We start from the raw sequence: 17,112 nt of genomic DNA, 5'->3' as shown, positions 1-17,112 counted from the left end.
CAGGGGTGAGTGAGGCATAGAGGATGAGGAGAGTAGTGCATGGAGATGAGTGTGGAAGGACAGGCTGAGGCCCAAAGAAAAGGGGCTTGAATGCAGTGTTGAAAAATCTATGCCTTTTAACAATGGAGGTCAATCCAAGTTTACGAAAAGTGTTTACAGATTGTAGTGTCACACCGAATTTTGCGACTAAAGACAATAGCATTGTGGTGTAAAGGATAATAGACAGGGAGAGAGACTAGATAAAAGGAGATTGGGTTGGAGGTCTGTGGTAGTCAACTGAGACCTGGTGAAGGAACCCTGCAGTGGAAACACAGATGAGAGGGCAGATTGGACAGATGGTTGGGAGATCTGCTTGATGTGACATCGTGATCCCTAAGTATGAGGGATGATGCTTTGTTTTGTGAAGTTCCCAATCTTTTGCAGTCGTTTTTGCTTTGTTCTTTTAAAATGAAATCTTCCTAAATCTATCATTTTCTCTAGTTATATAGACATTTTATGTTTCTCTGTATAAGAGTATTATTCGATATAAAAGTTTTTTAAGGACAGAGCTTTCTTCAGTCATGTTTTTCCAGTCCTCTGGTGGCTATTCAATCAGTGTTTTAAAAATGGAATCATGGTGTCCTATTCATAGTTTCAGCTTAATTTTGAGACATAATTTAACAGATGTAATTTTGCTTGCAAATATTATTGCAGGTTTTATTGAATTTTATTTTTAGATTGTAATTAAAAACAATAAAAATGCCTTTTGATTATCCTTAAAGTTGACAGCCTTATTCTTTTGAGAGACGTTTTGAGTTTTAAAGATAACCAGAGGACACTCACAAACCATATCTGTTAATGAAATAATATTCTTTTAGTCCAAAAGTAAGTTTGGAATACAGTATTTCTTTTCTTTTATTGTTCTTAAACTGACCCTGAAGCAAAATTGTTAGTCAACAATCAGTCAGTTGTATTATGGGTGGCCTTGAAAATAATCACTTGAGGACTGTACTTTATGTAAAAAAATACATTTTATAAACATATTAGTATGTAAGTACATTCTTCTGGTAGGTAAAGGCTTAATCATTTACTCTATGCTAACATATTATACTACCACATTACACCATACTGTATTGTACCCTACCATTATGTACCATGCCGTGCAGTACCATATCATTCTAGGTATCAACAAGTAATTATGGTAGCAATACTCCGGTAGTTTCTAGGTTGAATATGATTCTGTTTTGAACATGCTAAGTTGAGGTTCTTATAAGATACCTAGGTGTACATGTATTCATTTATTAACTAGATTATATTCAGGTTTTTTAGTGGCAAAGATGTACATTATGGCAAATGTGTATAATTTAGTGTCCAATTAAGGACACTAAAATAGCCCTCCTATTTTTCGAATGTCTTGTTCGTTATTTAAGTTGTGAATAATAGATCCGGAGCAAATGAATAATACGGCTTTGAAGAAGGCATGTGTGCAGATGTGTAGAAATGCTAGGTATGGTTGGTTGATGCCGATGGTAACTATCATTAATCCTAGTTGGCTTGAGGTGGAGAAAGCTACGATTTTTTAAATATCATTTTGTGTTAAAGCGCAAATTGCTATAAATATAGTGGTAATGGCTCCTAGGCATAGTGTAAGGCTTTGGACTAGCATATTATTTTCTATTATAGGGTGAAAGCGAATGAGTAAAAATACCCCAGCTACTACTATAGTGCTAGAATGAAGTAGGGCTGAAACTGGGGTTGGACCTTCTATGGCGGAGGGTAGTCAAGGGTGAAGGCCAAGTTGAGCTGATTTTCCTGTTGCTGCTAAAAGGAGGCCCATTAGTGGTAGAAGATTTGGGCTAGAGTCTAGGATGAATATTTGTTGAAAGTCTCATGAGTTGTAATGAAGGAGAAATCATGTTATGGCTAGAACAAGGCCGATATCACCAGTTCGGTTGTACAAGATTGCTTGAGCGGCTGCTCTGTTGGTGTCTGTTCGAGCGTGTCATCAGCTAATTAGTAGAAAGGATATAATTCCTACACCTTCTCATCCAATGAAGAGTTGGAAGAGGTTGTTGGCGGTAATTAAAATTAATATAGTGGTGAGGAAAATGAGGAGATACTTAAAGAATTGGTCGATGTTTGGGTCTGAGCTTATGTATAATGAGAATTCTATAATGCATCGGGTAATAAATAGTGCAATTGGAATGAATATTATGGAAATACAGTCTAGTTTGAAGCTCAGTGCTAGTTCTAGTGATTGGGTAGTCGTTCAATGTCAGTTTGAGGTAATTATGTCTTGATCTAGGAGGATATATAGGGCTGTAGGAAGGAGACTGATAATAAAGGTAAATATTATAGTCGTTTTTACATAATTAGGGTATAGATGGTTTTTACTGGGTTTGATAAGGGTAATAATAATTGGGAAGATTAGGGAAGTTAGGGTTAATATGACAATGGAGGCGTGCATTGTTATTACTTTCATTTGGAGTTGCACCAATGTTTTTGGTTCCTAAGACCAATGGATAACTGTTATCCTTTAAAAGTTGAGATAGCCGTTTTGTTAAGTACGGGGGCATGGGTTAGCAGTCCTTGCAAGCTTTCTCGGTAAATAAGAAGTGGTGGGCTTCTATGTTTAGATTCACAATCTAATGTTTTAGTTAAACTATATTTACAAGGGGTGAAGCCTATAATAATACTGGGGTTGAGGGATAAAAGAATAATAGGGGAGATATGTATAAATATTAGTATGTTTTCTCGTGTGAAGGAGGGTTTTATGTTGATGATGTGGGAGGTGAGTATTCCTCGTTGCGTTGTAATGAATATGTGTAGGGAATAAAGGGCAGTGATTAGTATATTTAGTCCTGTGAGTATAATGGTAATGTGTGACCAAGAAAATGAAATTATTACTACTAATAGTTCTCCAATTAGATTAATAGTGGGGGGTAGGGCTAGATTGGTGAGGTTTGCTATGAACCATCAGAAGGCTATCAGTGGAAGTAGGGTTTGAAGTCCTCGAGAGAGTATTATAATACGGCTGTGGGTTCGTTCGTAATTTGAATTTGCTAGGCAGAATAGTGTGGATGAAGTGAGCCCATGGGCGATTATAAGGATAATAGCGCCAGTAAAGCTTCAGGGGGTTTGGATGAGGGAGGCCATAATTACCAGGGCTATGTGGCTTACGGAGGAGTATGCGATAAGTGATTTAAGGTCCGTTTGTCGGAGGCAGGTTGAGCTTGTTATAATTATGCCTCATAGAGATAATATGAGGAAGGGGTAGGCTATATATTCTGTCAGGGGATTGAGAATTGAGGTAAGTCGTATTATACCATAGCCGCCCAGTTTTAAAAGTACTGCGGCAAGAACTATTGATCCAGCAATGGGAGCTTCAACGTGGGCTTTGGGGAGCCGTAAGTGTAGGCCATATAAGGGTATTTTTACTATGAAAGCTATTATGCATGCTAGTCAAGTTAAGTTATGGGATCAGGTGGTTGTTAGTTTTTGGGCTGTAAGTGTTAGTAGTGTGATGTTTAATGAGCCTAGACTATTATATGTAAATATTAATATAATTAGTAAGGGGAGAGAGCCAGCTAATGTCTAGAATAGGAAGTATGTACTTGCGTTGAGGCGTTCTGCTTGATTGCCTCATCGGGTAATAATAATTAGGGTCGGGATAAGGGTGGTTTCGAATAGGATATAAAATAAGATTAACTCTGTGGCTATAAATGTTATGATTAGAGAAATTTGTAGGAAAATTATTATGGAGAGATAAAGTTTTTTTCGTAAGGGACCTTCATTATGTAGGTGATATTGGCTTGCTATAATTATGAGGAGTAAGAGTCAGGCGGTTAACGTTAGAAGAGGTGTTGCTAATGGGTCGGAAGACAAATAGGTTGAATAGCTAATGAGGTTGTTGCTGGCTTGATTGAAGAATAGAAGGGGGATGAGACTGATAATTAAGCTGTGTGTGGTTAAGTTAATTCAGATTATATTGTTTTTGGAAAATCATGTTGTTGGTAATAGCATAATTGTGGGAAAAATTATTTTTAACATTGAAGTAAGCTTAGGTTGTGGATGTGGTCTAGGCCATATGTGTTTGAGATTGAAATTAGTAAGGCAAGGCCTACTGCTGCTTCGCAAGCGGCGAATACTAGTAGGGCAATAGGTACAATATTAGCTAGGGGGAAGTGTATGTTTAAGGCCATGAGGGTACTTATGATAAATAGTGAGAGTATTATTCCCTCTAGGCATAGTAGGGATGATATTAGGTGCGAGCGATAGGTTAATATGCCTAGGAGTGAAATGGTGGATGCTAATACAATATTTATGTAAATAATGGGCATTTGGTTAGTATGATTATCATAATCTAATGAGTCGAAATCATTTGTTTTATTTAAACTACTTACCAATTCAGTTTAGTCCAGTCCCTTTTGAGTTCATTCATAGGCTAGGCTGAGGGTTAGAATAGTGATTAATATAATTGATGATTTGATTATTACGGGAAGGTTTGTTGTTTGGAGAGCCCATGGCAAGGGTAATAGCAGGGCAATTTCTAAGTCGAATAGTAGGAAAGTGATGGCGACTAGAAAAAATTTTATGGAGAAAGGAATGCGAGTGGAGTTTAGTGGGTCAAATCCACATTCGTAGGTGTTGGCTTTTTCTGCGTAGGAGTTGAGTTGGGGTAGCCAAAATATAATGATTATCAGTAGTAGGGTTAGGAGGGTATTAATTGTTAGAGCTAATACTAGGTTAATTATTCTTTTTCGAGTATTATCGAAGCTAGCTGATTGGAAGTCAGCTGTACTAGTTATACTAAAAGAATAGGAACCTCATCAGTAAATGGAGATATAGAGAAAGAGTCAGACGACGTCTACAAAGTGTCAATATCAAGCGGCGGCTTCAAAACCAAAATGGTGATTTGATGTGAAATGATATAATAGTTGGCGAATAAGGCAGACAGTAAGAAATGTAGATCCGATAATAACGTGAAGTCCATGGAAGCCGGTGGCAACAAAAAATGTTGAGCCATAAATGCCGTCAGAGATAGTGAAGGGTGCTTCATAGTATTCTGAGATTTGTAATAGGGTGAAGTAGATGCCTAATAAAATTGTAGTGAGTAGGGCTTGGATTATTTGTTTTCGGTTATTTTCTATTAAGCTGTGATGGGCCCAAGTGACTGTAATTCCTGATGCAAGTAATACGGAAGTATTTAGAAGGGGTACTTCTAGAGGATTCAGGGGGGTAATACCTGTTGGTGGTCAGTGTCCTCCTAAGTGTGGGGTAGGGGCGAGGCTTGAGTGATAGAATGCTCAGAAGAAGCCAGCAAAGAAGAAAATTTCTGAGATGATAAATAAAACTATTCCGTAACGGAGGCCTTTTTGAACTGGTGTTGTATGGTGGCCTTGATAAGTACTTTCTCGGACAATATCACGCCACCACTGATATATCGTTAATATGTTGGTTAATAATCCCAGTATTAGTAGAGTTGTGGAGTAAAAGTGGAATCATATAATTAGGCCAGACGTTATTAGGAGAGCTGAGAAGGCTCCTGTCAGCGGTCATGGGCTAGGTTTAACTATGTGATAAGGGTGGGTTTGGTGAGTCATTAAGTATTATCGTGTAAATAAAGGCTTACCAAGAGTGTGAAAACATAGGCCTGGATTAGGGCAACTGCAATTTCTAGAATTGTTAGTGATATTAGGAGCACTAAAGTTAGTGAAGTTGCAAGGAAATTAATGGTTGATAATGCTAGTGCGGCATTTCCGATTAGGTGTATAAGTAGATGTCCTGCTGTAATGTTAGCGGTCAGGTGTACAGCTAGGGCTACTGGTTGAATAAATAAGCTGATGGTTTCAATAATTACTAGCATGGGAATAAGGGGTGTGGGTGTACCCTGTGGTAAAAAGTGAGCCAAGGAGCTTTCGGTTTTGAAGCGAAGACCTGTAATTACCGTACCCGCTCATAGAGGGATTGCCATGGCTAGATTTATAGACAGTTGGAAGGTAGGTGTAAATGAGTGGGGTAAGAGTCCGAGGAGGTTGGTTATGGCGATAAAAATAATTAGAGATATTAGTATTAGGGATCAGGTTTGTCCTTTGGTATTGTGTGTTGTTATTATTTGTTTTAGAATTAGTTGAGTCAGGTTTTGTTGAATAGTAATTAGTCGGTTGTTGATGAGGTGTTTGGAGGTTGGAAATAGTAATATAGGAAATAGAATGATGGGTATTACAGCGGGTAAGCCTAGGAGTGTTGGAGTTGTGAATGGGGTAAATAAACTTTCGTTCATTTTAGTTGTCAAGGGTTATTAAATATCTGTGTGTTAGAGGTTTTTTTGTTTTTTTTTTTTTTGAGACGGAGTCTCGCTCTGTCGCCCGGGCTGGAGTGCAGTGGCCGGATCTCAGCTCACTGCAAGCTCCGCCTCCCGGGTTCACGCCATTCTCCTGCCTCAGCCTCCCGAGTAGCTGGGACTACAGACGCCTGCCACCTCGCCCGGCTAGTTTTTTGTATTTTTTAGTAGAGACGGGGTTTCACCGTGTTTGCCAGGATGGTCTCGATCTCCTGACCTCGTGATCCGCCCGTCTCGGCCTCCCAAAGTGCTGGGATTACAGGCTTGAGCCACCGCGCCCGGCCTTAGAGGTTTTTTGTGATGGGGAAAAATAGTAATTTGTGTTTAGTAGTTTTAATTGTATAATAAGATATAGTGCAGGTAGCATGGTTATAATGGTAATAAACCATGTAGATGTGTTTAGTTGAGGCGTTTCACTGCAGAGAAGAATATTTTCTCAATCTTTAACTTAAAAGGTTAATGCTGTGGCAGCTATACAGTGGATCTTGGTGTTTTAAGAGTAGATTAAGTAAGGTGATTTCAATATATCTATAGGGTGAATACGGGCCCTATCTCAAAAATTTTTAGTGGAATTAATTCTGCAACAATTGGTATAAAGCTGTGATTAGCGCCGCAGATTTCTGAGCGTTGTCCATAGTAGACACCTGGTCGTATGGCAGTGAATGTAGTTTGGTTTAAGCGCCCGGGAATTGCATCTGTTTTTAGACCCAGTGTGGGAATGGTTCATGAGTGTAAGACGTCTTGAGATGTAATTATTATACGGACAGGAGCTTCGATTGGAAGTAATACTCGGTTGTCAACTTCTAGAAGTCGAAGGTCCCCTGGGTTTAAGAATAATGGGGGGAGTATATAAGAATTAAAGATTAAGCCTCCATAATCTGTGTACTCATAGGTTCAGTATCATTGATGTCCAATTGATTTAATAGTGAATGAGGGATTGTTAATCTCGTCTGTTAGGTAGAAAATGTGTGGGGATGGGAGAGCAATTAAGACTAGGATAATTGCGGGCAAGATGGTTCAAATAGTCTCTGTCTCTTGAGCATCTGTGATATTGGTACTAGTTAGTTTTGTTGTGAGTACTGATGGTAAAACATACAAGACTAGAAAGCTAATTAGGGATACGATTATAAAGGCGTGGTCGTGGAAGGCAATTAGTTCTTCTATGATAGGGGATGTGGCATCTTGTAGGCCTAGTTGAACTGGGTGGGCCATGTAAGATATATAGGGTATGTCCTATAATTTAACTTTGACAAAGCTATGAAATAATTTTTCTAATATCTTATTGAAAAAGTTATAGGGGTTATAGGATTGGCTTGAAACCAGTTTCAGAAGGTTCGATTCCTTCCTTTTTTATTTAACTTTGATGAAAGTTGGTTCATCAAATGTGTGGTATGGCGGAGGGGAGCCATATAGTCATTCTAGGTTAGAGGTGGGTTGTTCAATTAATAGTACTTTACGTTTTGAGGCAAAGGCTTCTCAGACTATATAAACTATTAATAGTATTGCTACTAGGGAAATAAAGGAGCCTATAGATGATACAATATTTCATGTGGTGTAGGCATCAGGGTAGTCGGAATAGCGTCGGGGTATTCCGGACAAACCGAGAAAGTGTTGTGGGAAGAAAGTTAAATTTACACCCACAAACATAATAATAAAGTGGGCTTTGGCGCAGACCTGATCTAGAGTATAGCCTGAGAATAGGGGAAATCAGTGAATAAAACCCCCTATGATAGCAAAGAGAGCTCCTATTGACAAGACGTAGTGGAAATGAGCTACGACATAATACGTATCGTGTAGTATGATATCTAGTGATGAATTTGCTACTACAATGCCGGTTAGACCTCCTACGGTAAAAAGGAAAATAAAGCCTAGGGCTCAGAGTATTGTGGGGGATCACTTGATATTTCCTCCGTGTAGCGTAGCGAGCCAGCTAAAGACTTTAACGCCAGTTGGAATTGCAATAATTATAGTGGCAAAGGTAAAATAGGCTCGTGTATCCACGTCTATGCCAACCGTAAATATGTGGTGAGCTCACACAATAAAGCCTAAAAACCCAATTGATACTATAGCTCAGACTATGCCTATATACCGGAATGGTTCTTTTTTTCCAGAATAGTATGTTACGATGTGAGAAATCATTCCAAACCCAGGTAAAATAAGAATATAGACTTCGGGGTGGCCGAAGAATCAGAATAAGTGCTGATATAAGATGGGATCTCCTCCTCCGGCAGGATCAAAGAAGGTAGTGTTGAGATTACGGTCTGTTAATAGTATTGTAATGCCGGCGACTAATACAGGTATTAGGAGGGCTAATAGGTATTGCGTCTAGTATATGTATCTTAAGTTTCTTCCAATTTATTACTGTACATTTTCTCTTTTACTTTATAACAACTTGTTGAAGACATTGAACTGGTTGCTTTAAGAAAATAATAATAGGCCGGGCGCGGTGGCTCAAGCCTGTAATCCTAGCACTTTGGGAGGCCGAGACGGGCGGATCGCCAGGTCAGGAGATCGAGACCATCCTGGCTAACCCGGTGAAACCCCGTCTGTACTAAAAACTACAAAAAACTAGCCGGGCGAGGTGGCGGCGCCTGTAGTCCCAGCTACCTGGGAGGCTGAGGCAGGAGAATGGCGTGAACCCGGGAGGCGGGGCTTGCAGTGAGCTGAGATCCGGCCACTGCACTCCAGCCTGGGTGACAGAGCGAGACTCTGTCTCAAAAAAAAAAAAAAAAAAAAGAAAATAATAATAAAGACCCAGTTACTTCAATAAAATATCATTTGACTTGTTGTTTCCTGAGTTACTGCTAGTTTTAGAGGAAATAATGTGAAATTCTTTAAGAAGGGATATAGGCGAATAGGGAAGTATACAGAGGAGAGTGATTAGGAAGATAAAAGCACATCAAAAAGAGCAGTAAAGGGAACTGAGATTGTTTTATTTGAAGAAGAGATGACAGGCCGGGTGCGGTGGCTCAAGCCTGTAATCCCAGCACTTTGGGAGGCCGAGGCGGGCGGATCACAAGGTCTCTACTAAAAATACAAAAAACTAGCCGGGCGAGGTGGCGGGCGCCTATAGTCCCAGCTACTCGGGAGGCTGAGGCAGGAGAATGGCGTGAACCCGGGAGGCGGAAATTGCAGTGAGCTGAGATCCGGCCACTGCACTCCAGCTTGGGCGACAGAGGGAGACTCCGTCTCAAAAAAAAAAAAGAAGAGATGACTCAAGGGGATATGAAACTCTGTTAAAATCTACTCACTTACAACCAGTAACAGTAATAATACTAAATGAACATGGAGAACTTAAAAAGTATTAGTCATTGTTTGAAGTGTTTTAAGTGTATTAACTCTTTCAATTCTCACAACACTCCATGAGGCAGATATTATTATTATTATTGTTATTTTGGTATTGTATGGACGACAAAACTGAGGCATAGAATTGTAGAGATTTTTAAGGTCAGGCCTGATATAACAGCACCAGATTTTCAGTGTATGCAGGCTGACTCCAGAGTAGGCATTTTAAAATAAATGTTTGTGCAACAAATTTGTCCTGAACAACCGTTGTATTTAAAGCACTATGTCGAGAATCCTTAAGGTCTGGGGAGATGATGAGGTTATGGACACTGCTCTCAAAAAAATGTACAATCTGCACAACTTAAAGGACTGTTATGTAGAAAGGAGATTATATCCATTTGAATAGTAGGACCTCAAGTGATAGAACAAAGACTGGAGAAGAAATGTACAGGAATGTTCATTTGGTCTTAATATAAGGAAGATGTTTAGTAAGACCCATTACATGTAGCATGATGTTTTTACTACTCAAACAGGCCAGTTTTAGTGGTCACATTTTCTTAAGGCATAATAGGCAGCCTCAGAAGTTAGTGTGGTCTTGGTCATTGGAAATGATACACAGAGAGTTTAAGGGACTTGCCCCAGACCACACGACTGCAGTGAATGTCAGAACCTCTTTGAATACATTTTAAAATAAGGACTGAAAGTTAGAGGAGGGTGGTTATCAAGGCTGCCTTCTTTACCATAGTATTCCCAGCATTTAACAAAATCCTTGGCATGTAATTGGAATTCAAATTCTTCTTAAATAAATGAAAAGCCTGCTGTAGCCAGCTTATAGTTTGTATTAATGTAGATTATTAAAGTGGAAGATTATAAATGATTGTTTGTTAACAGTTATGTCTATAATCTTAGGTTTGAAAAACATTATTCATTCATAATATTTTACTTATATGTTATATTGCCACATTTTTGACTTGTCGTGTTTTTAGCATAGTTCAGCCATAGTGTAGCTTAATAAGGAATATGATTTTTTAAAAAATAACAATGCTATTCTATAGCCTTTACAGGACTTCTAAAAAACGACATGTTCTCTACCACTTTAATACTGAAACTCAAATCTTATTTTTTTGCCACGATTATTCCAGCTACTCTTTTTTGCCTACTTTTCATTTCTGACCTTTTTATGTTGTAGTCCAAATAACTTTGAACTTTTCTCAAGTTGTCCATTGTTGCATACAAATCTTCCAGCATCTTAAAGCACAGCCTACTCACACAAAAAAAGTGATGGCTTCCCACAGAAAATTGCTTCACCATCACAATTTTTTGCTACTTCAAATTCAGTAAGCATTCTTACACATTATATTTATTTTATATTCAGTGATGAACTATCTTTATAGATTCCTTAAAATTTCTGGTTATTTCTTTGATAAGGAAACATGTACTAGAAAAAAGTACAACACATATATTGTACAATTAATTATGACAATTTCTAGAAAGTAACAGTCTGTTCAACTCAAATGTTTATAAGAAAAGTCTTTCTTTATTTATTTATCTGTGCATTTAGGCATGCCAGAAGAATCCAGGGAGGATACAGAATCTCATCGTAAGCTAAATATGGTTAAAAAACAGTGTTTCAAGAATGATATTCACAAACTGGTCCTAGCAGCTTTGAACAGGGTATGTTGAATATAAGTTTTCTGTCTTTCCACTGTTAACTAAAGTATTAAATTTGGAGAACTAGGGGGCTTTTTCAGTCAAAGTTTTCTATTCTCCGTTTACTATGATTGCAGGAAGTCATGTGGTTAGAGACATAAGATGTGGGAAGTGAAAAGATACGTACTAAGCTAAGTCCAACTAAGTGTATTATCAATTGCAAATGTAGGCAAGATTCTTTTGATTGCCAGTAATATAAATCCACTCTAGTTTGCTCAACCAAAAAGAGAACCAAAGAGCCAGATGTGCAGCTAGACCTCATGAGTCATGCTGAGTACTATGGCTGCTGTTTTCTCTGTCTGTCCTCTCCGGCTACTTATCTTTCTTTTCTGGTCTCATGGAATATGGTTTAGCCCATGAAGACATACCAGGGTTAAAAGTAAAGTCTTCGGCTGGGCACGGTGGCTCAGGTCTGTAATGCTAGCACTATGGCGAGGCCGAGGTGGGTGGATCACGAGGTCAGGAGTTCAAGACCAACCTGGCCAACATGGTGAAACCCTGTCTCTACTAAAAATACAAAAATTAACTGGGCATGGTGACGCGTGCCTGTAATCCCAGCTACTCGGGAGGCTGAAGCAGGAGAATCGCTTGAACCCAGGAGGCAGAGGTTGCTGTGAGCTGAGATGGCGCCACTGCACTCCAGCTTGGGCGACAGAGTGAGACTTCCTCTCAAAACCAAAACAAAAACAGAAACAGACAAACAAAAACAGTAAAGTCTTCTTTGATTCCCTGTGCTCCTTTTCATTGCTCTCCTAAGAGATAACCTCTGAAATGACTTGGTATACATTGTTTCCATTTTTTAGCATTTATATATCTATGTTCCTACATTATAATTAAAGTATCAATAAATCATACTGAATATGAAAAAGAGAAAAAGGGAATTACATTTAAATTGTGTAATGCACAAAGTATTGGTGGAATTAAGTTTTGGAAATTTTGCATAAGATGCATTGGTTCTTTATTAAAGATGTTAAGAATAAAGACATGATTAGTGTGAACGTTTTTATAAAAGGAGGAGCCTATTTAAAGTAATTAATGGAAATGATTCCATGTGATTTGATATACTTTGATAAATGTCATACATTAATTAAAGTAGCTTCCAAAGAGATCTCCCTTAAAAATTCATTTTAAATTGAACTTTATAATGTTACTCACTGCCTATAATACGTTTGAGTCATTTATACTCAAACTTTAATACAGTCCTTGCGTATGGCAAGAATTTATGTTGTAATGGGTTAAATTTAACTTGAGAAATATTTGTTGAAAATAAGTATATGGAGGGAAGCTGTTAGGCATTTAGAAGATAAATAAAAATGCTTTGTACCCTTCTCTCCTGAATCTCGTAATCCGGTTATTGATGTCTGTTGTGAAACCTCGGTTCTTTTCTGTAAACAAGAGACACACAGCAGAGGAGATGCAGCATCGAGTAATTTATTGCAAAAGAAAGAATATTTTGCAGGTTAAGTGAGGAATAGACACTTTTACCCTGACAGAATTCAGGGCGGGCTTGCTAGTAAGGAGGAGACTGCATAGACTGGCACTAGGAAGACTCCATTTGTGGGAGTCATACATGACTTTTCATAAGCAGATGGGAAGAGGTGTTACTAGTAAGCATATTCTAGGTTGTCTTCTGGGTGCACATGTGCAGTAGCTGTACATGCTTGTTCATATATCCCATGTCTCATAACTCTCTGAAATCTCCACCCAGCGGTGTGTGTTTTACTATTATAATGAGCAAAGGGTCAGTCTGAGGACAGGGAAAATCAAAATGTGCATGCTCCTTACAGGGGCAGTTCCCTACTGGAGATAGCTTTGCTTGAATGAGCTGGACTACAATGCGAATGCTGAAACTTATTATGTTGACAGTAAGATTGCCACAGTTGCCGCGTCCTGAAGACATGGTTACTTCCTTCTAATACCTATCTTGCCTCATTGTGAGAGGAGTAACAACTGTGCATAAAATCAGTTGTTCTACACGAGCACTTAGGAGGGATACCAGCATTGTGAACATAGGCTAAGTACATAAAGGAGGGAACAGTTAATTTTATTCATGGTGAGTGTTGGTGAAAAGTGGAAGAGGTACCAAAAAAGCCATATATATAACTGGTTCCAGTTAGCCAACATTCTCTAAAGTTATTAGAGAAGCCTAAGTGAGATGTAACCTCAGCAGTCGGGAGCCAAGAGAGCAGGTAAGTGCTGTGATGTGGAGAAAATCACTTTGTTTCATCAGAGAAGAAATGGTTGAACACTGCTTTTCCCCCCATGCCAGTACTTCAGTAATGACACACAGCCTTTCACTAAGCACTGATTATCGTTAGAGGTGGGGAGTTAAGGTCATGGAGAAACACAAGTAACAATATTTTATTTCAAAAACCTCTCCAGTGTAATTCCCCTAATCCTTCACCATGGTTGAGAAAAATGGCTGTAAGAGATGAGAGTGATTACTGTAGCTTCAAAATTCTGTGATTGCATGTCTTACTCTAAATAGTAATTACAAAGCATCAGAGGTTTTAGGTCCAAATATTGCAGATACGATAAAATGAATTACATTTTAATACATCTAAACTTGGAGAGCAGAGTTCCAAATAAGGTAGAACTTGAGATTCAACTCTGATTTATAAAGCAGAGACTAAGAAGAGTATTTATGAAAGCGAATCCATGTTTGGATACATAAAAATGCAATAAAATTAAAGCTGAAGTTAAAATCTCTGTCTAGAACAGCGATGTTCCATTTATGCCTGATCCTTTTAGCTTTTCCACAGATGAAGACTTTGTCACCTGTTCCGGAGAGATATATTTGTCCATTATTGTTTCCAGAGAAAAAAGCAGAAAATAGACTCTACACATTTTGGCTGCATCTGTATTTTATATGTGGTGACACTCCTGTTCTCTTCAGTGAGGAAATCCAGTAAAGTAAAACAAATCTTCAGATGAAATGGGCACAAATCAGAGAACTTGTGAGCTTCACAAACACCTTGAAGCAAAATATACTCAGCTTAAATATTGAATATGTTTATTTCAGTAGTCAAAAAAAGAGCTCATCTGCAAAAGCAACACCAATAACAATAACAACAAATTGCATATAAGTAAAATTTATAAAAGGTTTACAGGATGAATATACAGAAAACTACGAAGCTTAGGGGTAGAGAGGAGTAGCTGAATATATGAAAAGATACATCTTCTATTTTGATAAAAGGACTAAATTTTTAAAAATGAAAATTGATCTATGTTTATGAACCCTTAGTAAAAATAACAATAGTATTTTCTGGAACTAAGTAAGCTAGTGTAAAATTTGCATGAAAAAATTAATACATGTGAGTAATCAGGAGAATTTTAAACAAGAGTGTTAATTCATATGGCCTAACTCCCAAAGATAATCAAATGTATTATATAATTTTAGTAATTATAATGGTGTGATACTGGCACTAGAGGAGACAGATCAGTGCCACATAAGGGTGGCTCAGGAAATAGACTTAAATAAAAATTTGTAATGTTATGATATTCCTCGACTGCTGGGAAGAAAATAGATTACTCAGTTACTTGTGTTGGAACAACTAACTCTTCAGCCATTTGGGAAAAGCAAAAGAAGCTGAATATCTTACTCCTTTTGCCAAAACAAATTACAGATGGATGAGATTATAATCTATAATGAAATTGGTATATGTACACATTAAAAGTTTCAACTATAATTGTTATTAATGTAAATGATAACGAAACAGCTTGTTGGAGAGAAATTTGGTAATATCTATCAAAATTAAAATGCCATATTTTCTGATCAGCAATTTCATTCTAAGAATTTTTAATGTAGATATACTTGCTCATGTACAGAAAGATTATTAGACATGAATGTTCACTGTGGCATGATTTGTAATTGAAAATGTGGCAACAAACTAAAAGCTTACATGGTAATCATTCATGCTGTTTGCCAAATATTTTTAGTTCTCCACCTTCTGGTGATTCTGGCATAGGATTTAGTAGTTAGGTTGAAGCATGTGACTAAGTTTGGTCAGGGAGTTGTAAATGGAGGGAGCACTGCAGTGTTTGAGATAGTAGTTGCTCTGTCAGTGGAGGTCCCTGAGGGACTACAACAAGCAGAGTCCCCTCCTGACCTGCAACACATATGTAGCATGAGCAATAATGGAGCTTATTATTTTTGCACCCCATAAAATTTTGAGAATTGTTACTGCAGCTTAATTTAATCGTTCCTGGCAATGCAGTACCCATCAATAGAGACTAATCAGATAAATTATACCATTTCCAAATTATATCATCCTACGTAAATGTTAAAAAACAATGAGGTGAGATTCCTAATGTACTGCTTTGGAAAAATCTTCAGTTTTCTATGTGTATGAATGTATTCCCCAGGTATTCGTTTTTTTCTTCCTGTGTGTTGACACCTTATGCACCCTTTTGGCTGAAATTAATATATTTCCACTGCTTTATGTCCTCTCCCTCACTTTTATCACCCAATTGTAGCAAATTATATGTTTGCTTTTATTGCTTTAGCTATGTAAAATTTTCTAATAGCTAAGTTTGTGGTTTCTGGAATTAAGATATCTGAATTTAAGTCTGACACTACTACCTACAGACTATGCACCCTGGACAAGTACTTAATGTCTTGGTTTTATTATGTATAAAATGGAGATAATAACTGATTTTTCAGTTAGAGTCGTTGAAGATTTTATAAGATAATTCATGCAAAAGTGTCAGTATAATGATTGACACATAGTACGCACTCAATAAATGTTAATGTTATTACTGTTAGATTTAAAAGTATCTTTTGACCCCTGGCTATATAAGATGAGAGTATTTGCACTTCTGATATCTCCTGTTTTCCCACCTACTTTTTTTCAATAAACTAACTCCACATTGGCAGAGTAGATAATATTTATATGCAGCTTTCTAATTATGCTTGCTAAGTTTGTGTTTATCTTATTCCTACAGTTATTTGGAATCAGTCTTCATCTCAAGTCCTTTTGTTATTGTTTTTCCATTCATCTTTTAGTTGTCTGAATTTCTTTAGAAAAGTTTAATTCCTTGAATATCTAATGTTTATATTTCATTGTTGCTGTTTTTGCCTTTATAAATTTTGCACTCTTAAAAAAAGTTATGTTGGTTATAAAATATTGTGTTTTTTTTCCCTGAAGTGTTTGTAGGCACTTCACTGTGTTCTAGTACTGAATATTTTAGTGGAGAAGTCTGAGACCAGCTTCATTTGTTTCTTACTGTTAAGTGCTTGGATTCTTTGCCTGGCGCTGAAAGAATTTTTTCTCTTGAAATCCATCCACTTTAGTAGGATATATCTCAATGTTAGTCCTGGGATATGGTATTCTCATTCTAGCTATACATTCAACTTTTTTCCTGGAAAGTTTTATTGAGTTGCATCTTTATACACATGTATATTTCATATACATATACATATACATGGTAAAGATATTAAGGATATGGTTAGATGCTTTATAAATATCAATTCGATATAATTTTGGCATGAAAATAAACCTGTGGTGCATTTTGAGTTTGGAAGTAGAACTGGATATACTTACTTATTATTATTTTTAATACAAAAATGGAGACAGGGTCTCACTATGTTGCCCAGGCTTGTCTCAAACTCCTTGACTCAAGCAATCTGCCTCGACCTCCCAAAGTGCTGAGATTACAAGTGTGAGCCACCGTGACCAGCTTAAATATCTGTATTTTTCTCTTTCATTATTTTAGCTCTCTTCTTTGAGGCTATCAGTCATATGATGTTGGATCTCTTTTGCCTTAGTCTTTTAATTTTTCAAAGACTAATCCAG

At 37.5% G+C, this 17,112-nt stretch overlaps 1 protein-coding gene, 1 long non-coding RNA gene and 1 pseudogene across 2 annotated transcripts in view; 1 reads left to right on the top strand and 2 right to left on the bottom strand.

Annotated features, from left to right (window-relative positions):
* Positions 1–17,112, top strand: part of LRRK2 (leucine rich repeat kinase 2) — a 160,294-nt gene that overhangs the window by 35,668 nt on the left and 107,514 nt on the right. The window contains exon 14 of the mRNA XM_033222425.1: positions 11,169–11,281. Coding sequence (XP_033078316.1) covers positions 11,169–11,281 — 113 coding nt within the window. The remainder of the gene's footprint in view (positions 1–11,168; positions 11,282–17,112) is intronic.
* LOC117090283 lies at positions 2,374–15,344 on the bottom strand. Its single transcript, XR_004439960.1, has 2 exons — positions 15,315–15,344; positions 2,374–3,892 (listed from the first exon to the last, which is right to left on the bottom strand). It is a non-coding gene; the product is annotated as an uncharacterized LOC117090283 (long non-coding RNA).
* Positions 5,212–6,744, bottom strand: LOC117090282 (annotated as a pseudogene).

This window comes from Trachypithecus francoisi, unplaced genomic scaffold (genome assembly GCF_009764315.1).
Source record: "Trachypithecus francoisi isolate TF-2019V2 unplaced genomic scaffold, Tfra_2.0 Lachesis_group11, whole genome shotgun sequence".
Lineage (NCBI taxonomy): Eukaryota > Metazoa > Chordata > Mammalia > Primates > Cercopithecidae > Trachypithecus > Trachypithecus francoisi.
The sequence above is the reverse complement of the archived record's forward strand: the minus strand, read 5'-3'. Positions and strand labels throughout refer to the sequence as shown.